General features: G+C 34.4%; 1 protein-coding gene across 1 annotated transcript in view; it reads left to right on the forward strand.

Annotated features, from left to right (window-relative positions):
• Window positions 1-21,093, forward strand: part of LOC129801109 (serine protease inhibitor 42Dd-like) — a 41,331-nt gene extending 20,238 nt beyond the window's left edge. The window contains exons 2-4 of the mRNA XM_055845872.1: window positions 10,543-10,599; window positions 16,716-16,808; window positions 19,993-21,093. Of these exons, the coding sequence (XP_055701847.1) occupies window positions 10,543-10,599; window positions 16,716-16,808; window positions 19,993-21,093 (1,251 nt within the window). The remainder of the gene's footprint in view (window positions 1-10,542; window positions 10,600-16,715; window positions 16,809-19,992) is intronic.
• The last annotated feature ends 4,059 nt before the right edge of the window (window positions 21,094-25,152 follow it).

Below are 25,152 nucleotides of genomic sequence, written 5' to 3' on the forward strand. Positions count from 1 at the left end.
TATATTACACTGTGCAACAAAATTTTCCCGTATTCTTTCAAATGGCCGATATGTTCGAGCTCCTTAGTGGTCCCTGAAGATATATCACAAAGAAAATCATGGTCTATTACGCAGAGTTTCTCATTATTATTAATATGAAAATCTTTAAAAAAAATCGGTAGAAATATTTTATTAGATTTGTTTCATCTCAATTTGTAAATTTTAGTATGTTGGTATCTAAGCAAGATATGTAGAGATTTAGGTTTAGTGTTAAAAATTAGTTTCTGACTAATTCATATCTCGGATTAAGCCGTAAGTGTGTCTTTCGGCTAAAGCCGAAAAGCGAATTAGTCAGGAACTGATGGAAATGTAATCTGATGAATATTTTGATTGTGGGAATAAGCCGACGTTAATTGCAATCAACAATAGGAAAATGCGGAATTCTTCGAGGAGAGACAATCACTCAGGGAAACACATCAACTATCTCCAGAGCTTTCGGCTCAGTTTCCAAGCCTTCATCAGTGGCCAAGTCTTGCAATCTTTCTCTGAGACTCGTTCAGGGTTTTGGTCAAGATTATAACAGGCATAAGCGGGAACGGGGGCACTATTCTTACACTGTCTAACACTGTGCTAACAAAGACAAATCCCAACAAAACCCAAGACGAAGAAGATCTGAAATTGTGCCAAGTAATATAAAAATTGTAAAAGATAGTGTAAGAATAGTGCCCCCGTTCCCGCTTATGCCCTGTTATAATCCTGACAAAAACCCTGAACGAGTCTCAGAGAAAGATTGCAAGACTTGACCACTGATGAAGATTTGGAGACCGAACCGAAAGCACTGGAGATAGTTGATGTGTTTCCCTGAGTGATTGTCTTTTCTCGATGAATTTCGAATTTCTCTATTGTTGATTATTTTGATTATAATTACGTTAAGCTGTCTCTCGGCTTAAGTCGTAAGTGTGTCTAGCACATTAGGTTCGATGCCCGTATTAGCGAGCTCTTCTAAAATTTACTCTTCATAAATTACGTAATTAGGTTCGCAACCTTATTAAATTTGGAAAAAAACAACATTTCTGTAACACTGAATCCAAAACTTCCTCCAAGAACTCTCTGGAGTAATATTAAAAAGCTTGGTCCACGACTGTTAGTAAAGGCTAGTGATTATAATTCCTTATCTGCCAGTGAGCTTTGTTCATATTTTTCATTTTTTGGACTATTTAACCCTTTAAGGACGATTGGAACACCGGTGTCCCATAACGAAAATAATTTTTCCTGATTCCCTAAAGTTATTTTTTTCCTTATGTTTGTACGTAATTGCAAAGCAGAAGGTTGAACGAATCTAGGATATTTTTGCCAGTCTCCAGCTATTTGTTATATACTAAATATTTAAACTTAAAAATGGCGAATTTTTAAATTCTCATATTGAAAAATTATTTTAATTATTTTTTATACTTCTAATTTTTTTTAAGCAAAACCCTTTTAGGAATAAAAACTACATTACTCATACGTAATATTTTTCATTAGACTGAAAATTATTATTCATTGTTATTGTCAGAAAAGTTACTTAAAATTTTGGGCTATTTTTGTCCCTATCGCACGTAGAGGTAAAAAATGCACCGAATCAGACTCTGTTGAACTTTTCAAAGTTAGATGTAAAACGTTTCACAAATTTTGTTTATCGGTTTAATTTTTATTGTTGATTTTCGGTCCGTAAAAAGTGTCTCGTCGTTAAAGGGTTAAGGGACAAAATAAATTTCTATAGTCAAAAAACTTGTTTTTGTTTTTGGGACACTGATGTCCTACTCGTCGTTAAAGGGTTACAGGGTTAAGTTAGTTTAGTCGTGTAAAATTATTTTTTCAGAGTTTGAAAGTTAGTAGGAAAGGCTTTTAGGCTTCGCACATACTCTGGCTTCGAATACTTTATATTTTTCTCATATTTAATGAATATAGCTTAACTTTTTCAGGAAATATGAGACCTAATGCTTAATGTAATTAGGAATATGGGAAAACTATAAAAAAGTGTTCGAAGAAAAGTATATACGAAGCTTGAAAGCCATCCCCTACCAAATAGAATACCACTAGATAAATTTTTAGTGAAAGTTTTGACCTTTTTGGAGTTATGTTTTAGACTTCGGTATTTAGAAAAATTAGACTTCGGCAGAACTATTTTAAACTTTTTCACTTCTCCTTTGTGGAATTGGATGCTGGAGTGAACACCAGAATCTGGTGAGCTTTTTTTTTGTCGAAGATGGAGGAGAAAGAACAATAAGACAGAAGAGATGAAGGGCTTCCAAGAGAGAAGTCAGAATCGTGGGAAAGTTTGAGGTAAAGCAAGTCTGAGTTTTGCATCGTGTGAGACTCACGGTGGTTCTTTTTGCTCCACCAGTGTACTTCCATGCAAGAAAAGACGAAGTAGAAGTGGAAAATTAACGTATATTAAAATTTAAATTGAAATCACCTCGTGCTTTTTGCTCTCGACCTTTTTTCACACATATCTTAACCATTTGGATGCTGAGGAGATGGCAAAAGAATCTCCCATTGAAGTGATACACTTGATTAAAAGGAATTTACAGAATAATTTCCTCATTGACTCTTTAACAATAATGTATCCCACCAATAGATGAAGAAATTATAATTAATCATTTTGTAATCGAGATTGATTTTCTCTCTAAGCAATTGTCTCCTCGAATTCCCCACAATTTATCACTCATTTAAATAAACATTTTAAAACATTCACTTCGTATTTCGCAGTTGGAAAATGACATGAATATCCAATGAAATTTACTGGCAAATTGGTTGAGCTTTTTATAAGAAATTGCCATGGAATGACAAGAGATCTCAATAGTGTGTTAGTGTAAATGAAAAATAACCTCACGTTCAATTGGACTCTAATTTGAACAAATAGTTGATCATTTATATTCCCTCCCATGCCAAATTGTCTCTTCTGTTGCACTAGACACAGGCCCACTTGTTATGACACCTGTCCCATTACCATAATAAATAACCAGTTCAATTCTCTCTTCTAAATTGCCAAGAGAGCATTGTATATAAAACGTGAGAAATTTAAAATGTATCTATGGGAAATTGTTCATGATGTCCAGGAAGGTAATCTCATGAGAAACTGCAGATCTTCTTGAAATTGCAACCAAGAAACACTTCCGAAATGCAAAATTTTGCTTTAGTGTACAAATAAGGTCGTGAAAACGTTATTTAAGTGACTTGGCTCTCTCTTACCTCAATATTACGTTATTTTTACCTCGTGATCGGTCAGGACGGTCAGAACTGACGCAAGATGATAACGTCAGTCCTTTCGGGGTAGTGCTCAGTGGACTTAGGGGAAGCTTTCAGACTTCGCACACACTCTGGCTTCAAACACTTCATATATTTCCTGCATTTCTTTAATAAATCTGACCTATCTATGGCAATATAGGTCAGAAAATACGGGAAAAACATGAAGTGTTCGAAGCAAGAGTATGTGCGAAGCCTTAAAGCCTTCCTCTTTGTGGAGATCCTCATCTCAAAAGCATGACGTGAATATGACCATACCCAAGGGGCATTTGATATCCAAATAATATATGTCTCAAATGCAACCAACATATTTTCAACGTAATCGAGCTATTTCTTAAAAATATAATGTATGAACGCAATGGATGTATATTATCTGAAAATTATTAATCGAGTCGAGGCATTAAAAAATTAAACATGTCTTGCCCAGAAACGGGCTACGTCAATAGCGGCAGAATTTGCCGACATCAAATCTTCTACATTGCAAAATGCAGGAGACAAAGGACAAACACACAAGTGGGCAGTAGTCTGAACTACCCCACAGTCACACAAAACGCCTCCTTCTGTGAAGCCCCATCGTCTCCTGTTGTCTTTTGATCCTGCGACCCCGCTTCTCAAACGATTGAGCGCTGAAAATTATGTGCGTTTAATGCCAGTAAAATAACTTGACTTAAAAAATGTATAGAAAATATTAGTTATTTTCTATTAATACATATAATACATTTTGTTTGATAAATTCCAGTTAAAATATTTTTATTTTCCCTTAAAATTACGGCTAAACATTTTTAAATCTTTAAACAAGTCATAATATTATCTATTTTTGAGTGAAAATGTATAAAACTATGTCAAAAATTTCTAAAGTACATTTATCTTACATATTCATGCTATTACGTTCACATAATGTCGTGAAATTGTATGGACATCATATTCTGATATATTTTAGTTACATTTGCTCCATAAAAGACACAAGTTATATACAACTTGCATTCTTTTTGTATGACGCTTCCAGATTGTCAAATTCTACCTTGTTTACAAAGCAGAGGTTTATTTTTATATATTCCACTATATTTCTTATTTATTCAGGTTATAATATCTTAATTTTATTTTATCGCAATAAAATGAAAATTATGGCGTGGAAAATTATACAAAATTGGCGACACTAAACTCAATTTAATTGAGAAATTTTGCGAAAAATATTTGTGTGTGCCAATATTTATCCATAATTGTGTTTAATTTAAAGTGATGTTCTATTAATACACACAGTGAAAATCCAACATCCAAAGGTTTTTTCAATGATACAATGGATAAAGCAATAAATTTATTCAATTTTATTTTCTTTAATTTCCCAGCTTTCCCTTGAGAATTTCAGGTCGGGAATGAAATTTTTTTCACTAATATTGTGTCCCCTAACACAAAACAGACGTTGCATTAAATCTTCATATGCAATAAAAGTGCACGAGTCACAGAAAATCTGACTGAATCGTTGAGGATAAATAATTATTCATTTGAGGAAAATGTTTAAGCAAGTCTTGAATGAAAATGGAAAAGAAATGACAATTCTACGATCAGAAGTTATAAAATTGCTATTCTATAGTGATTATATTTTATTTAGTCATAATCGATACATTTTACCGTACAAGATGACGTGATTATATGTAAAATAAATAACTGATATATTTTGGATGTAAAAATTCCCCATTCACCCGAATATGGACCTCTTCTATGCGGTTATATAGAAGAAATATGTAAAATCTTCACCATCGCTTTCGTATAGATGTCAGACATCTCTATTCATTTATAGCGATAAATGCTCATTGGGTATACTTACAATGATCATGCAATAAAAAATAACGTTCTTCTGACTTCATTTTGCTACTTGGGATGGTTAATTGCAAATCTTCTTTAAATTGCATTCAATCTGGAAAAATTGCAACTCTGTTTAATTTAGCGGCATTGGTAAGTGTGAAAGAAACTGCGTAGGATTTTGAGAACATGTTTTTAATTTTAAAGGCATCACTGCATTTCTTCACTAACTGGCGAAAAAAAATCCCAAATTAATTCACAAAGTGTTTCTGATGCTTCCAATTTCAAATACCCAAAAACCCATCAATATTCCAATTCTTGGAGTTATATCTTCTCTGACAGTTGAATTTCCATAATCCTGCAGCAAGTATCTTATTGGAACCAACCCTTTGGCTCCATCAATTTATTCACTTTGGCTTTTGGTGTAAAACGGACAAGAGAGGATATTGGAGATTTAGCACCAAAGTGTGGATCATCATTTTAATGTGTGTGGCTCACGATCTTTTTGATGTTTACCCCTCAATACTTTAGAGAGTGGCGATCCCAGCATAAAAGACAGCCTCAGACTGAGAGTAAAAACTCACCAGGGAGTGGCGCCGATTTATGGTGTATCTCATTTTTCTTTTTAAAGAAAACCACCTGAAATTCCTTCATCTTCCTCTTGCTTTTCTGACACACAACTCATCCATCTAATTCTTGTTACACCACTTCTTTCAGGGGATGCCTAATGAAAGGCTTCAGAAGTGCGAAGAGTTAGAATTCCAAGAACTTCTTTCATCAACTTTTTGGCCTCAGGATTTTCTCTCAATGCTTGAGATTTATTTAACTAATATTGTATTCTAAATGATCATAAAATGTGTTATTTCTACTAACTTCTAATTGCCAAATTAAACTAAGAACTTTGAGGTAATGTAATGGAATTTTGCTTGAGAAATGATTAGCTAATTTAACCCTTTAAGGACGATTCCAACACCGGTGTCCCATAAAGAAAATAATTTTTCCTGACTACCTAAAGTTATTTTTTTCTTATGTTTCTACATATTGTAAAGAAGAAGATTGAAGGAATCTAGAATATTTTTGCAAATCTCTAGCTATTTGCTATGTAGTAAATATTTAAGCTAAAAAATGGCGAATTTTTAAATTCTCAAATTCATAATTAATTTTATTTATTTTTTATACTTATAATTTTTTTTAAGCAAAACCCTTTTGGCAATAAAAACTACAATACTCATACTTAATATTTTTCATTAAAGCAAAAAATATTATTCATTGGTATTGTCAGAAAAATTACTTAAATTTTTGGGCTATTTTTGTCCCTATCGTTCATAGAAGCACAAAATACACCGAATCAGACTCTATTGGACTTTCCAAGGTAAGATGTAAGACTTATCATTGATCATGTTTCTCAGTTTAATTTTTATTGTTGATTTTCAGTTCGTAAAAAGTGTCTCGTCGTTAAAGGGTTAAGTACACAGAAAAAAATATTGCGTAAAATTGTTCGTAAAAGTTTGTGAATTCATGTTGGGAACTTACGAAATGCTCGTGAAAAAGTTCGTAAAAGTTTGTACTGTTTCCACAAACTTTGTAACATTATTACTTTACGAGCATTTTTGGTTCTTTTACAAACATTCGTAAAATTTTGTCATTTGTTCGTAAAGTTTTGCCAGACAAACAAAAATGTACGAATAAATGTTCGTAAACATAAAAAAAGACTCGTCAAGTAATCATCCTTTTGTTTCTTTACGAACAATTGTTCATACGTATTTCTTTGTCTGGCAAAACTTTATGAACAAATGACAAAATGAATACAAACTTTTATGAACTTTTTAGTGGGTTGTATGATTTACGAATATTTCGTAAGTCCCCAGTAGGGGGAGGTGGGGCTACTTTGAGCTGTGGGGCTACATTATTATACGATCTTTTCTCATGTTACTAAAGGAAACTGGGTTTTTATATTATGTAATTTGGAAAGACAAAACAATTGTGGATTTAAATAAAAAAAACTAAAAGGACCAGCTTCATTTAGAAATATGCAAAAAAATCGTATAACAATGTAGCCCCACAGCTCAAAGTAGCCCCACCTCCCCCTACTCTGAAAAAAAAAAGTTTTGTTAAACGAACAAATGGATTTTGTTAAAATTTTGTCTAAAGGATGTTATTTACCAATTTGACAAAACTTTTTCTTGCATTTTATATGGAAAAGACCCTTTTGACAAACTTTTAACAAGATCCAGTTGGCCACCGATTTGACAAAACTTTTCCATATTCTGTATGGAAGAACATCCTTTTTACAAACTTGTCCTGTTAATTTGACGAAATATTTTTTTCAGAGTAGGAATTCACAAGCATTTACGAATAATTTAAAAAAATATATTTTTTTTAAGTGTGTCAAATTTCGGCATAGTTGCATGCAAGCGTCAAACTCTCAAGTTTGAAATGTAATATTTTAAAAACAAATTGATTTTTTATTCTTTCTTCTGAAAGAGTGTTGCTTGGAACCTTGTAAAGAGTTTACCGTTTTGATTTACTTTAAAATCATTCTTAATACATTTTAAAATGAATAAAAATATAGACATAGCTTTGGTGCCCTATTTCGGACACCTTCATTCTCATAGTTCCTTGCCCTTCGGGAATTATTCCAATGTCTTTTTCACGTCATCTCGTTTGTCGAAGCTACGTTTTTTGTTATCCTTTGCATTGTATAATCTCTAGAGTACGTAAAATCTGAAAGTTCATGGAAATTCGAGGAACAAAAAAGGTGGCCGAAATTGCAAGCTGGCCGGAATTTGGCACACTACTATACAAAAATAAAAGAGTTAAACAAAAACGTGTAATGTAGATTTAATAAAGCTTATAAGAAACTAATATTTAATTCGAATATTGAGAACTAATAAGTAATATGGTGCAAAAGTTTCAGAAATTAAATTTAGAAAAGAAATGGCAAAACGTCCCAGCTTTGCAGAGTGCTCGCACTCATAAGAAAGGTTTATAATTTACCAAAAAATGACGTCAAAATTGCCAATTGATAATAAATTACAAATTCTGATGAATTTGACCTTAACACAAGTTACCCTAAGCCATACTCTGTTCTGAAAACATTTTGAAGTACAACCTTCGAAAACTCGATGTCGAAAATTCTTTTGGTCATGGTCGACATGAACACCTATGATGTTTATGCTATCTAAGAAGTAGGGAAAAAAAGGAAGAAACTTTCTGACTTATGGGGGGTCACCGAAGACCGAAAATCGGTATCTCTTACCGTTTGACCTCTAGTCCGGTAACGAACTTCTGAACAAATTCTGGACCACATTGTATGAAATATCGGACGCTGCAACTGCATTGACTAATTTTTATTTTAAATATTATTTTTTTTAAGCATACTAATACAAGATGCTTTTAAATTTTATTATAATTTGAATTAAAATTACTTTGTTGAAAATTCAGAAGGGGTTAATACGAAAATGTGCAAGAACTTCTTGTTATTGCAAACTTCTTTGCCTCAGATAAATCCCAAATAACTTTGTTGAACAGATTACTTAAAGTCATTGTAGTTCTAGTAGCTCTAGTAGAATGCAATTATCCAGGTGGATTAGTGGAAACTGAAGCACCACCAAACACGGGGTAGTACCAAACACTGCTATTTTTTAATCACATATTCGACATCAGAGGACAAGACTTATAGAACTTTATCTTGTCCACTGAAGAAATGGTCGAGATAGTTCAAGTACTCTAAAAAAATGTTTTGTCAAATTAACCAGACAAGTTTGTAAAAAGGATGTTCTTCCACACAGAAAAAAATGTGTTGTAAAAATGTTCGTAAATGTTTATGAAATCCTATGGAGGACTTACAAAATGCTCGTGAATCATATAATCCACAAACAAGTTCGTAAAATTCTGTACTTCTTTCACAAACATTGTTCGTAAAATGATCATTTGACGAAAATTTTTTGTACTTTTTCAAACATTTGTTCGTAAATGTTCGTAAACACACAAAAAATGTTTGTAAAATTTTGTCATTTGTTTGTTTTCCTTCCGAACATTTTACGAAGATTTACGAACAAATTTACGAACATTTTTGTGTGTTTACGAACAAATGTTTGTAAAAGTACATAAAATGTTCGTCGAATGATTATGTTACGAACAATGTTTGTTGAAAAAGTACAAACTTTTACGAACTTGTTTGTGGGTTATACGATTTACGAGCATTTTGTAACTCCCCCATAGGAATTCACAAAATTTACGAACATTTTTACAAAATATTTTTTTCTGTGCATACAGGATATGAAAAACTTTTGTCAAATCGGCGGCCAACTGGATCTTGTTAAAAGTTTCTTAAGAGGGTGTTTTTCCATATAAAATGCAAGAAAAGGTTTTGTCAAATTAGTAAATAATATCCTTTTGACAAAATTTCAACAAAATCCATTTTTTCGTTGAACAAGACATTTTTTTCAGACTAGGTTAGAAATAAAAATTAGTGTTTGGTGCTACCCTGTGTTTGGCGGTGCCCCAGTTAAATCAACTGTTAAATGATGTTTTTAATATCGTCCACTTTCTTTGCTTCTCAAAATTTTATAAACTTCAAATATTCATTTTGAAAGTTGTATTCTCAATGTAAGGTAAAGTGCCCTGTAGTCGGCCAGTTTCTCAACTCAGCCGGTGGGACTATTTATTCAATTTACTTAGATTTGCTATAATATGGTCTTACTGATCTAACATTATCAGGTCTATTATATTATATATAACGTAAATCAGTGTAAATTTCATAGAAATTGATTATAAAACGTTAAAAAATTGATGATAATTGAAACACGGAAATGACCTTTAGTTTCTTCTCCTTTACTTTCTCAAACCGACGTTTCGGAGGGGATTTCCTCTTTCCTCAGGTCTACAACCTATTGATCGAAATTCATCTAGTTTAAAAATTGGTTAAATAATTCAACTGGCCGAGTTGAGGAACCGGCCGACTCGAGGGTACTTTACCTTATATCTTCGAAGATTTTCAGAAGGCTAAAAACTTGCTGTCCGATATTCTATACAAAGCGGCCGATATTATATTTTGTTTCTAACAAAGTGTCCGATATAATAATCTAAATAGATTCAGCGAATCAGTCAGCAAATTAAACGTTCTGCAGTTGATTTTGATAGAGCAGAATCCGGATAACACTTAACAAGCCCAGTCTTTGGTGTGATTGTATCATCACATCAAAAAACAATGATTATATATAAAATAACACCTACCAAGCCTTATTAGGGGAAATCCCCATTTTTACTTCAATTTGTTTTGTAAAATGTATCATAACAGCCTTTTTGTGAGGGAATTGCAAGAAAGTATCTTTTTATTTTAAACATATTGGCTCAGATTGAGCTTCTCAATTAAGCCCACAGTGCTCAAAATCCGAGTTGACTTAAATTGGAAATAAACATGGACCGAGAGTGGTGGAGAAACACTTCTTTGGATTCAATTTATTTATTTAGTCGCCAGTGGATCCAGCTCAAGTGCTCTTTATGGCACAAATGGAAATTGACGATGATGTGAGTTGAGCGATAAGGAGAGAGATGTGGGGGCGGTGAAATAAAGTGGAATTTCTGATGTCTCGCGGATGCACGTGCAGAAGCCTCCAACATCTCTCGGCAAAGTACTCTCCACCAGAGTCGCGATGTTGGCGGAAAAAAGAGAGATTGAAGGAATACAAGATTGCTCGAGGGCGATCGGTTGGCGCATTTTTTTTTGCTCATTGTATCCCAGCACTGGAAATATCAAAAAGTTTTGGCTACCATGAAATTCACGTTTTCAGCAGAGTTGAAAAATTTTAGAAAAAAGAGTTTCGGTCAAGAGTATTTTATGGATGGTGATGAAGTGAATGAAAGGGTAACATGTGAGATGGGAACATCAAAAAGGGCTTTTCTTATGCTCGAAGTTGTTTTTGTCGGTGCACGAAGAAATTAATGAGAACACCGGTGTAAAGTATTAAAATCTTTCAATTACTTATAATGACAATAATGATTCGCTACGGGAGAGTATGTGCATAGGAAACGTGCAATTATTGTATGGTTACAATCGTGAGATGATGCAGAAATTACTGGTGGGATGAGTGTTGGATGGATGTTATATGCTACCTTGTTCTTTAACTTCTTTCTCCTCTTGAAATACTTTGCAAGATGATTTGCAACGCAGTCAAATGATTTAGCCCAAGTGGCCATGTCGGAGAGCAAAAGAGGAGCAATCTAAAGTAGTCTTTTTTATGACAAATGCTAAATGTTGGCATAGAGGACTTGACGCGTGAAAAAGAAACTGGTTAGATTGGTCGGCAGTATGTTTTTCTCCTGGAAGTGCAGTGATCAATTGACTTGGATGCTGGGATGTTTCTTGCTGCTATTCTTATATGCATGGTGATTTCTTGGCCACAACAGTTGATGACTCTGCGATTGCCCACAAGAAATATGCAGAAAACAACACTCAGTACAGGTGGTCGAGTGGTTGCGGTTTCTGGCTCTCTTTCCTTTCATCCCACATACACTGACATCCACATACTGGCCAGGAGGAATATATTGAGTGCAGCACCCAGGAATAAAAGAATTAACAAGAAAACTTCGCTGAATGCTCGAATTATACTGCGTATGCAAGTTCGATTCAGGACAACACAATCAGGGTAATCACTAAAGCTGTCTACACATTAGACAAATTATTGAAATAATAGCATTTCAAAGTGACATTGAAAAGAAACTTCAATATTGAAGCGAATATTGAAACCAATATTTCAATAATTGCCTACATACTGAACAAATTGACTTCAATATTAAAAACACCAGTCTAGTCAGGGATCCACAGACCTTCTGGGATTTTCTTCCGTATTTTGTCAAGAACACCCAAAAATAACCAAGTTGGTCAGAAAATTTCTCCATCTTCCTCCAGGAAATCCCAGGTCTTCTGGGATTTTCTTGTTCATTATGACCAAAGCACTTCAGATACATTCTGTGGTCAGAGGATTCCTGGAGCTTCTTCCAGGAAAACCCAGTCTTCTGGGATTTTCTTGTATATTATGTCAAAAACACCTCAGATTGAAACAAAAGCCAAATAGAATTAATAACTTGAATTCTCACAGACTTTCTGGATCATGCTTCGTATCATTCCGTAGGAGAGTTTACCATCGCGAGCAAAAGGACTGGATGGCCACAACCACAAGCCTTCGTTTCCTCTGTAGGATTCCAATTCGTATCATAAAATTATACTTATATGAAGTGCTTTGGGCATAATGAACAAGAACATCCCAGAAAATCTGGGATTTCCTGTAGGAAGCTCCAGGAATCCTCTGACTACAGAATGTATCTGAAGTGCTTTGGGCATAATGAACAAGAGAATTCCAGAAAGTCTGGGATTTTCTGGAGGAAGCAGGAGAGATGTGCCTTGACTTGGATTTTGATCTTGAATGTATTTTCATTCATGAACAAGGAAAATCCGGCAATTCTGTGATGTTCTGAAGGAAGAAGATTCCTGACCATTAGAAAATATTGAAGGAAATATCAAATCAATTTGATATTTAGAATTTCTTTGAAATTATATTTCAATGTGACTTTGAAATTTTTTATTGACATAATTTGGCCTAGTTTGTAGCCAATCAAAATAATGAAATAAAATATTGAATAAAATGTTCCATATTGAAACAAATATTTCAATATTTGCCTACACACTGGACAATTTTCTTCAATATTGAAACATTTATGTCAATAAATCTTTGCAATGTGGAGGCAATCCTTGTCAATATTTGATATTGAAAAGAAATATTTCAATAAATTATGTCTAATGTATAGCCAGCTGAGAAATCCGAAAAAGTCAAAATAACATTCCGGAAAAGTTAATTTTACTCTGCAGTAGTGATCCGAAATCGGTGTAAATATTACCCTTTTTAGGTGTATCATGAGTTAAATTAAAGTGACCCTTTTTCATGTTAATTTTATCCTTAAAGAGGTGTAAAATTAACATTAAAAAATATTGATATATTTTTACACCTAAAAAGTGTTAAAGTTATGAGGAGGGAAAAAAGTTAATCGTAGCCTCTTTTTTTCTCAGTGAAAGATCTGTTAAACTTCCTTGTTTTTCAGTTCGACTGGCCTGACGCTTCTGATCAGATCATTGTTCTGGTTCACGAGTTCAGTTTCATGGAAATAGGTTGCCTTCATAGTCCTGAAGTGTAGAGTCCAGGCTAGGCTGTTTTCATTCATGGGTACCTAGAGGACCTACATCGTTTACCCATTAGACATAGGCTTGTTTTTGTCTTAATTTTGTTAATTTGACACCTTTTAAGGGTAAAATCAACATGAAAGATGGGTAACTTTAACCCATAATACACCTAAAAAGGGTAATATTTACACCGTTTTCGGTTCAATACTGCAGGGTAAAATTAACATTTCTGGAATGTTATTTTGAATTTTTCGGATTTCTTTCAGTGTAGTGACCCATCGGCGTGATCAGCGCTCTCATGGAGACTGTTCATTTGATCAGTGTGATCTTGTAGACTGATCGGTGCGATATATCGGTCTACCACTGACGGTTCCCTTGTTGTCCATACTTATTCACCCCTTGCTGTTAAACCAAGGTAGAAAAAGCCATCCGCAACCTTTAATTAGTAATTTTGAATATTTATTTTAGGGTGTTTAACTGTTTAAAAAGCCTACGATGGGATATTGATGCCAGGGATGAGTTTCTTCCATTTTTTTAAAGGGGTTGTCAGTTCGCTAGGATGTCGGTTCACTAGGTTTGGCTAGAGGGACGAGAGCTTGATCTTTAAGCTTTTAAAGATCAAGCCTTAAGTCGTGAAGTCGGCGGCAGCCGCCGCTCGAGCTCTAGAAGCAGAATCTTTGTCTGCAGTTACTTGCTTTTGTCTACCTGCAAAGCATTCCACTTATGTCCATGTATTTTTATTTGTATAGCTCGAGTGAATAAATATTATTATTATTATTAAATGTAAAGAAGAAACAAATTAAAATCACCGGAATGTGAACCTAAAAAAGAATCGACCTAGCGAGGTGGGGCACTAAAAAATACGTAATTGATATTTGAAGGTGTTTGGTTTATAGACCGGTAACAAATGGAGAAATCATCATTACTGCATTCCTTTTCCAAGACTGAAATTTGGAAAATGTTTATTGAATTATGATCCTTTGAGGCATAGATAGTTTATGTATAAACGTAATACGGGCTCCAGACCTAAGGCTTAGCCATATGGCTTAACTTCTATAATATCTTATTAGTCAAGATCTTTGGGAAAATGTTGACTTAGGGTTGGATTATTAAGGGAAATGACCTATTACATTTTGAAAAATCAATAAAATCGGTTGCTGTTTATGGTTTTGAGACCCTTGGGTACTGGGCTAAACCTCTAGTCTGAATACGGTTTAACTTAAAAAATTGATGGATTACATATAATTCCTTAGCCTCACTCTGAGTTCGAGCAATAAAAAAGAGAATGGATGCAAGAAGATGGAAAAATGAGATGAGATTTCTTCTCGCTGATGATTTGAATTTTTCGCTACGGTTTCCAAAGACCGAACCTGAAAGATAATTTACCAGGAGATGCCAAAGTGAATGTGATATTCCATGTCTCGATTTGGAGATGTCGGTGCTATAAGAGTGAAGGTCCTCCACCATGGCTTTCGTATAGGTTCTCTGCGTGTCGCAAAAAAGGGAGCATGAGGAGCAGTATAACATAAGAAAAAGCAGCCCATGGGCAAGCTCTCTTGCGATAAACCATCAAGCCACATCATCGTCAGAATCGATGCTTGAGAGAGCATACAAAAGCCGAAGTATGGAAGCTGTAATGGGTGAAGAAGGCTGATCGCCAGTGGAATGGAATGTGGTTTGGCGGCGCCATGGAGTCTGTAGGACACCTGCACTCCAAAGAGATGTGTTTAATGCTGTGCCAATCGATGGGAGAATCGCGCGAGATCCAACAAAGATTCATGGGCTCCATGAGTTTTGCCCAAGAAATCCAATATCGACCAAAGATTTATTAGCTCAATCTCTCTCTCACTTTGTTTCTCCCAAAAAATGAAGAAGGCAAAATACCGAACATCTCTGTGGATGTGAACAAAAAAAATTACCGACGATCTCAACTTAATCGCTCTTGCACATCATGAATTTCTCTGGGCTTCTGCTCCGTTAGAACCTCAGGAGATACTCAACAATCTCACGCTGAAGATTCCATTCTTCTCCCCATTAATTCTCAAATGACTCTCTTTGCCCAGTTGACTTATTTAATTTACAGCGAATTCACCCTAATCTGAAGCAGGGAATACCAAGTAGGGAGAGTAGAAGTTCAGCATAAATTGTACAATGGCCAGTATAGTGTGGTGAAAATTTTACGCTCAAATTAATTCACCTGTTATTGCGTGCAATGAGCATTTATTATGCTGCATAGTTAGATTTTGAGGCAATGAACAGGTGGCGATTTCGTTGAGTTCTCCTCAAAGAAATTAACATTGAGGGTAGACGTTGAGGTTACACCTTCTATGAACGAATGTCTTGATATTTCTTGTGCATTAATTGAGATCAAATTTCTTCCGTCACTGTAAAAGTAAAAGAAGACGGGAAGGAGATCTACATCTGATTGCAATATCATGACTTCCTGTGAAAAGTTATTGATATTCAGGAATTTATATAGAAGTTTGTTAGTTCTTAAGGGAGTACTTTGTATTGATGTCATTTTGCGCTGATAGTTTACTAAGAATTTTGTATCGTTGTCCGTTCGACATAATAGAATGACAATGTCATAAATTCCCTAGTAATTTAAGAAGAATTAATCGAAAACCTGATTGATATCAGTTAAAAAGAGCTTTACAGCACTCCTTGCAGAGTTTATTCGATGCTCATTCAGCTTTAATGTTGCTCTATTCCAAGGAGTCAAGAAACTGTTTTAGAATTTTACATAGTCCATAGTGTACCCCAAGGTACTGACTTTAATAAATAGATATAATGGAACTCAGAAAATGAAGGAAAATGTTTAATATATCGTTTTGTCCCTAACACCCAAATCCGGGGCAGAGTGGGACAAAAAAGGGGATGTTTCAGACGCGATTTTTTCTGATATAATTTAGTTTTTCTAGCAATAAGGAACTTTAGCCTTGTGTCTAGTACTTTCTCGAGAACAATCTCATCTAAGGATTATACTCCAAATCCCTTCAGTTTTCTTCTCAGACACGTTTTTTCAATACCTGAACTCCATCAGGAAAACTTTGTGGTTTTTCTGATGTCAGCTGGAAATTGGGATTTTTCACCTATTTTAATATTTATCCTTATTGTAAATTATAATCCTAAATTATATTATGATATGGCTCAGTTCCACTTAAGCGCAGGGAAAAATCGCAATTTCAAAGTTGCCCATTTTCAAAGGTGCCACATTTCTCCCTTTCTAATCAAATATAAGTAAAATAGCGTCTTTTTTGTAATCTACCTATTGTAAAGAGAGTTGTTCAAATTTTATGTCACAAATTCTACTAAGAGAGTGCCAATAGGTGTTTATTTCAACCAATTTGTTCAGAATAGTGTTTAAGGTACAGAGTTTTATCAATATAGTTATAAAAAAGTGGAATTAATATTGGTTAAATGGTAAAGGAAGTCTTCAAACTCCATTGAAATGGTATATCTTGGTTAGGTAGTGCTAGTAGTGCAGGAAGTGCTGGTAGTGCAGGAAATGTTGACTGTCTTTGTTATATATATTGGTAGTGCAGAAAATGCTGCTGGTAATGTAGGAAGTACCGAATGTCTTTGTTGAGTATGCTGGTACTGCAGAAAGTGCTGGAACGCTTTGTTAGGTAGTGCTAGCACTGCAGGAAGTACTGCTGGTAGTGCAGGAAGTACTGAATGTCTTTGTTAGATATGCTTGTACAGCAGAAAGTGCTGGAACTCTTTGTTAGGTAGTGCTAGTAGTGCAGGAAGTACTGAATGTCTTTGTTAGATATGCTGGTAGTACAAGAAGTGCTGGAACTCTGTGTTAAGAAGTTCTGGTAGTGCAGAAAATTCTGCTGGTAGTGCAGGAAGTACTGAATGTCTTTGTTAAATATGTTGATAGTGCAGGAAGTGCTGGAACTCTTTGCTAGGTAGTTCTAGAAGTGCAGGAAGTTCAATAAGTTTTTGTTAGGTAGTACAGGAAATGCAGCTGGTAGTACTGGTATTGTAGGAAGCCTGTTTCTGTGGGATTTTCTAATTGGAAATCAAGTTTTTTCCCTAACATTTAAAAAAATATATAAAACAGTAATTATATAAAAATCTTACGCAATAAAAGTGCAAGAGAACCAACAAATCTGATGAAAAGTAAAATTTGGAAAGGTGGACACTGGACTCTGGAGTTAAGTAACATCTTAACTTTATATGTAATTGTATGCTGAAGCCACCATTAATAGTCTGACTTTCAGTGTGTCCGACTTTAAACAAATTATTCACGATAATTATTGTTTTAAGAAAAATCTTAAAGAAAGTCCTAAATGCTAAAAAAATAACCTTTCTTCAGACGGTAGTTATATTATCCAAATTGTCAGTTTTTATTTTTTTTTTTATTTTTTCCATGTGTTTTAGAAAATACCTAGGCGGACATTTCGACCATTTCTCAAGGTCAAAGGTTTTAGAAGCTCTAGAGAGCATATACATATTTCAACCGAATGAAGTTATGTTTGGGCTTATTGGAAAGGTCTTGGAATTTCTGATAACCCTGAATTGGTGTCAATCGATTTTGAACCGGTCAACAATTTCATAAGTCTTAAAACTATTTTGGAATATCTTTTTAAGTAATTTGTGATTTGATTTAAATCGGTTGTGATACGGTAAATAGTAAATAATGCGAAAGCACCTTACGCAAAACCACTTCTTTTTTTTTTAGTAAAACCGTTTTGGGAATAGAAACTACAATATCTAGGGTAAGTGTGCCAAACTCCGACCACTTGCAATTCCGGTCACCTTTTTTGTTCCCAGAATTTCCATGAATTTTTAGTTTTTACATACTCTAGAGATTATACAATGCAAAAGAATAACAAAAAATGTAGCTTCGACAAACAAGATGACCGAAATTTGGCACACTTACCCTATACAAAATATTTTTCATAAGAACGAAAATTATCGTTCATTGGCAATTGGCATCGGCAGAAAAATGATTTAAACTTTTGGGTTATTTTTGTCCTCATCGTCCCTCCTAGACGTAAAAAAATATACCGAATTAGACTGTTGGACTTTCCAATGTTAAATTAATGTAAGACGTTTAACTAATTTTGTTTATCGGTTTCATTTTTATTAATGACTTTCGAAAAATGTCTCGTCCTTACAAGGTTAACCTTTATTGCGTCAATATTCACAGGGAAGTTAGAGGATGTTAATGTTTTAGAAAATGTGAAAAAAATATTTTGTTAAATTTATAGTTATTTGAGTCTTATTCTAAATCGTCGATTTTATGTTAGATGTAAAAATTATCCATTAAATATGATTTTTTTTAGTTTACATTCAAAATTTTTTAGTTATAATTGATATATTTTAACCAAGAAAATGACGAGAATATATCCAATAATGAACCTGTTTTATGCAGTCAAAATTTAAAGATTCAATAAATAAAGCATTTCACATAATTTATGCTCCAGATAACTGTCACTTTTATCTGTTTATGGGGTAAATGCCCTTTGTAGCAAATAAACGAAAATTTACATCTTTTTGTCCATTTGTACATATAGGGTAAGTGTGCTAAATTCCGGCTAACTTGCAATTCCGGCCACCTTTTTTATTCCTCGAATTTCCATGATGTTTTAGTTTTTTATATACTCTAGAGATTTTACAATGCAAGAGAAAAACAGAAAATGTAATTTCGACAAACGAGATGACGTGAAACAGACATTGGAAGAAATCCCGAAGGACAAGAAACTATGAGAATAAAGGTGGCCGAAATAGGCCACCAATGCTCTGTCTACATTTTATTCATTTTAAAATGTATTAAGAATGATTTTAGAGAAAATAAATATAAATTGTCAACAAGCTTCCAAGCAATACTCCTTAAGAAAAAGGAATAAAAAAATCAATGTGTAAATATTACATTTCAAGTTTGAGACCTTTGCGCTTGCATGCAACTATGCCGAAATTTGGCACACTTACCCTAAATATAATTATAGGATTCTTTTTCAGAAAGAATTATTATTTTTCCCATAATAACTTATTTAAGAAAAAATTACAAATGCATCCTCTATTGAGTCCTTCAGAATTTTGAATCAAATTCCCGGGTGTTGATCGTTAATTTTTCAAGGTTTGTCTTTCATCTTGTGCCAGAAGACCCATTGTGGAACAATGCAAACGCCGCAACATTGTGTGGGAATTTAGTGATTTTAATCGTATTATATGGCGCTTCCTTAATTAGCTGCACCAAAAGCCGCATGTTTCTCCCGCAATGGTTCCAAGCACAAATTGCGGAAAGTAAGACGCGATGATTATGAAAAAGGTATCATAATCGCTGATTGTTGAGACATCATCATTGAAAGCGATCTACGGTTAATTAATTTTTAATCAAAAGAGTACGTATGAGGAATATGGGAGGGATTTCTGTGGGATTGGGTGGGTGTGTTTTTGTGTCCACTTTGGTCAGATGGTTTCTGTGTCATTTGGCTATTGATACTTTTACGGGAGAGATTAGTTCAGCTAAAAATAGTTTTTTTTCTTTTGGAAGAAATAGATGATCAGTGATTTCGAATGCGTGGAAGACAATGTCTTTGACGGGAGGTTCAAAGCCGCGATCTTGGGTTATCATCTTAATAATTTGTGTGGATTTTGTGTATATTTGCGATGGTCACCTAAAAGCGGAAGATCATGCCCGACTTTCGTATTTCATATTGAAATTTTACAAGGTAGGGGATTGTAATTGTCTGGCTGGGGATGCAATCAATTGTGTTGATCCTTTTTGGTAGAGTTCTTTTGTGGAGGAGGAAAATATGGTGATGTCTCCGTTGGCTGTTCGATACCTTCTATCATCGATATATCCATCAGCGATGGGTACAACTCGCCTTGAGATTGAATCTCAGCTGAAATTACGGAAGTTGGATCCGATGTTTGTGTACAAGGTGCTGGAGGAGGAGTTTCTGGGTGAGGCCAAGAATCTGCAAATTGCCAATAGGGTCTTTGTGGATCATGGTGTGTGGCTGAAGCCAATTTATCGGAAGCACATGAGACACCTTCAGTTTGAACAAGTTGACTTTACCAGGGCCACTCTGGCGGCTGAGATAATTAATGAGTGGTCAGAGGAAGCGACAGCTGGGCACATTCACCATGTCATTGATCCGGATGAGATTCATGAGGATCTTCAAATGATCCTCCTCAATGCCATTCATTTTAAATCACCTTGGAGGGTACCATTTCTCGAGCGACGAACAAGAAAACAGCAATTTCGCATGAAAAGTGGTCAAATGGTGAGGACTGATATTATGATTCAGCATCCGGCTGATTTGAGATATACAGAATCACAGAAACTCAATGCACAAATTGTAGAAATTCCCTATGCATCACGCTTTGTCATGTGGATCATTCTTCCTTCTGCATCTTCAAGTCTTCAGGAATTGATAGATAAATTGTCTCCAATGGATTTTCTAGAGATCAACAGAAATTTCACGATGAAAAAAATCTCTCTGGAACTCCCTAAATTTTCCATGGATACCAAAGTAGATGGGAAGACCGTTCTTGAGAAGATGGGAGCTCCTTCAATCTTCAGAAATCCTGATTTTGATATTGCTATGAATCATAGATCCATGGTAGGAGACGTTAAGCAACGGATTAAGCTAGAGATCGACGAGGAAGGAAGTGAAATGGAGATTGTCTCTTGGATGGGAGTTCTACAGAGGATAGGAATTGAATTTCCTACTTTTCATGCCCATAGGCCCTTCATGTTCCTTATTCTGACTTCAAAGTCATTCGTGCCCATTTTTCTAGGGCACATGGCTCAGCCTCCGGGTGAAATGATCCAATGCAACATCCTTCAGAGCAGCAATCATTTTGAGGACTTTGATGGCTGCTGAGAGCAATCAATTCTGCACTAAATATTCTATTGGCAAGATTTAATTAAAAGTATTCTCACAAGTTTATATACTGTGGTAAAATAGAATTGAACTTCTGCAAATGGGCACTAGACGAAACAATTGTAGGTTCGACTTGGAAATAAAATTCTTGAAAGATTATTTTCCTTTTAATACTACCAGATTTTGCTGATGTGCAACAGTGACGGTTGATTTTTTAAATAAGGGAAGAGTACCAGCGATCGGCAGTGTTCCTGGGATCGTCAGGTTATTTCTATATTGATACACCAATTCAAATGTATTTTTAAAAATTATTAGTTATTTTTTACCATTTAACTCTCACAAGAATGCAGTGCGTTAGCTCAGATTTAAATTATAAAATCAATTTTCTTTGAGACACCTTATTAAATTCCTGACGATCCGAGGTACAGAGTACGTAGTTGCAGTTACATCTATTTTTTATTAATTTATTGTAAAAATTTAAAATTTAAATGCACAGATTATAGTTAAATGGGTCACTAATATACCGATTAGCATAGATAAAACTACTAAAAAGTATTTTAAGACTTATATTTTCAACTAAATATCGACCATGTCTCTTAACATTCCGATCCGAGGTGCTCTTCCCTTACTGTGACTTCGAACAGGTGTATCGGCCTTTATTAAGAGTAGGGGAGACTGGGGCAAAAAGTCACAAATCGAAAATTTTAAAATTCAATATCTTTCAAGATAAATAAGATAGCGGCTTAAATTTTTTTCCATAGATAGCCTCCATAGGTCTTCTTAGATTTAGATTTTATTTTAGATTTATTAAAAACAAGAATGTCTATACAGAGTATTTTACATTCTACAAATAAACGAAAGTCTGAGATCCAAAAACAAAGAATACAAAATAGAAAATACTTCTTCAATGTCGTAAGTTTGTTAGAATTTGAACAAAGAATATAGAAAATAAAAAATATCGAAATTTATAACCCTATTTTTGAAATATTTTCCGTGCAGAAGATATCAATTTATTAGCTACTTATTTTAAATATGATGCACTGATGAATATTTCCCAAATTACCTGGATATTCTTTGAATACGAATTCGCTATCTATTTTAGAATTTTACAAAGATTATTTTCTCCAGAAATCCTTTTATTAACCCATTCCTTACCATGGTATTATACATCATATGCAAATTGAGTGATTTTAGATGATTTATTCATGAGCAACAGATATTGGAATTGCTATCGGGAAAGGATTTTTATTTACTTTAGTCCTTCAATTACTTGGAAAAAATAGCCCGACAGAGATGGAAATACATTCTGTTGGTCTTTTGTCTCTTGGCGGAAAGTCATGCAAAATTTTTGCTCAAAATGGCGAACGGAAAATTCTACATCCCGTCGAATTTGTTAAAATTGGCCCTCATCCTCTTTCCTGAATTCAATTCTGGTTGCCAATTTGTGTTCTTGGATAGTTACTCTTTCTAAATCAATAAAATTTGTAGTCAATTAATTTGCAGAATTTAAATTCTGTGACCGTTAAGTCGCGTGTATGACGGCGGCTCCGCTCGCCCCCATGAGAGATAAAAAATTTTTCTCTTCAAAAAAATCATCTATTAATCAGTAAGAAAATAATTCCAAAATATGAACATTCTATCTCAAGTATTTCTAGTACATTGACTGAATGGGTTAAAAACGACCACTTGGGGTAAAAAGTAACAAAAGCTATGGAGCAAAGAGTAACAAAAACCGAAATAATTTCTGATGTCCCACGCTGAAAAGAAACGTCAATGCTATGTGTCGGCGCTTGTTTTATGCATTGATCAAACGATTTGCAGTCTTTTGTGTGTTTTTTCTAAAATAGCTTAAAATGCGCTTTTCTCGCCCAGATAGAGAAAACGTTGTTTTACAAAGGTGTAGAAGAATAAATATCCTATCAAAATATGTAAATATGTAAATTTACGGAATCCCGTAATACAGCGAATCAAAATGTGATAGTAACTTATACCTGATACTATTTGCCCCAGCATTTTTGAGAATGATTACAAAATTACCTTTTAGAAAACGACTCGATAAATATACTTCCTTACAAAATAGAAGAAAATGACTTTCACAGAGTTGTAGAGTGGTAAATTTCCTATAAAACTGTGCTAATTAGAAATTTTGAAGGTGTTCGAGTAGCTTGTAAAAAAAATAAAATATCCGTTTTGTGACTTTTTGATATCACTCGACCATTGAGGAAGACACGAAGCGTGTCGAAAGCTCTGGAGAAGAATGAGTTTTTTATATTTTGAATATATATTTTTTTATATTTCATATTTTTATATTTTGAAATTGGGATTTTTTTCTTATGTTTAAGTGGAATTGAGACATAATCTGTCTCAATCTATTTGTGAAGCTAAATTATACCACGATAAGGGCCAATTTTATTTAAAAATGGGTTAAAAATACCAATTTCAAAGGTGCCCCACTTACCTCTATGTTGTAGCTTCACATTATACCTATCAAACAAAAAATACTTAAGTCGATCGATAACCCCTGACCCGAGCTATAAGGGATCAAAGTTCGAAAATTGACCAGCCTCTATCTCTGGTTCTAATTAACATTTTGACATAAATTTTGGGTTTTTGATTTCGTCTCAATGAGCACTTTCAGACAAAAGTTCAATAAGTCACCATAGGTGGCGCTGCGATAGTGTCAAACAAAATTCAGACTCATTTTTCTGTAAAACGCCATTGTGCAAGTTTGCAAAAAAATGTCGTGGGTTAAATCTTAAATGGTTAAATGTTCAAAGTTCACGAAATTCAAACTACTATATCTCCGGTTCTATTTTAACCGAATTTAACGAGTTAGGGCAGAGGAGTTCAAGAACTGCTTGAAACCGAACAAACGTCAAATGAAACTTGTAGGTCAATGTTCAAGACGCTATCTGAACAAACTTATTTCGACGTTTATTCGGTATCATCGGTTCTTGCACACCTCTGAGTTAGGGCACAAATGAAAGGTCTCGCAAAGCGCTACAATTTTCTAGAATATTTGGACCAACACCAGGGGCGCCACAATCGAAAAACCAATTTTCATAACACATAACCTCAATTATCTCGATACGTGCCTAACCGATCTTGATGATTATTTCAGCATAATTGTAGAGGACATTTATCTATATTTCATCAAATTATATTGATATATTCTATATTTCGAGAAAGAAGGGGATGTAAAGGGCTGTGAATTTTGACTTCATGAAATTTTCCTGATCTAAAAAATCTTCCGGAGCTATTAGTAAACCAAAACAATTTTGATCACGACTTGTTGGTTTCCATTGATGTTTCCTTAACCATAGACAACGATCTGATAAATATTGAAGCGAGTGTGTTGAATAGTTTTTGTACTAAAAAGCATGCTTTAAAATTGGCAATGCAATAAATTTCTATACAAATCAATTTTCAGTGAGTTGACGGGAACAAATTCAGGCGGTATTGGTGCTAAGCATAGAAAATTGTCGAAAGGCAAGCGAGAGATCAATTGCAGGCAAAATTGGTAGTTGCTTGGGTGCAATATTAAGTGGTGTATTTACATGATTTTAGTAGCTCAAGTGACTCTAGTCACACGCTAAGAATATTTTCTGGGCTGTTTTATAGATATTGACAGGACAAATAGAAAATGTGGAGTCAATTGGCTTTTTTCAGAGTGGCAAACAGTGGAAAATTGGAGACCTTTTGGCTGTTACACGGGTGTGCTATGTGCTTTGCCAACAAATGCTGAATTGTTTATTTCAATTTGGATCAAATTACACATCAATTGCCAAGTCGATAAGTCTCCTTTTCCGCACCAAAACAACATATATTGGTAATTTTCACAATAACACTTTTTGTATTTCATCGAGTTATGGGAAGCACAAAAAAAATTATGGATAGATGAAGCATACAAAAGACTTCAATGCCCTGTTTTGCAGCCATATGAGATGCTTTAGAAAAGAAATGTAAATATTGCGCAAGTGCAAAAAGAAGTGGCAAAGAGCAACGTAACAATGGAACTAATTTATTCCATCATCCATCTATTGAGGAAGACAAATAGCA

Source organism: Phlebotomus papatasi, chromosome 2, assembly GCF_024763615.1.
Source record: "Phlebotomus papatasi isolate M1 chromosome 2, Ppap_2.1, whole genome shotgun sequence".
NCBI lineage: Eukaryota > Metazoa > Arthropoda > Insecta > Diptera > Psychodidae > Phlebotomus > Phlebotomus papatasi.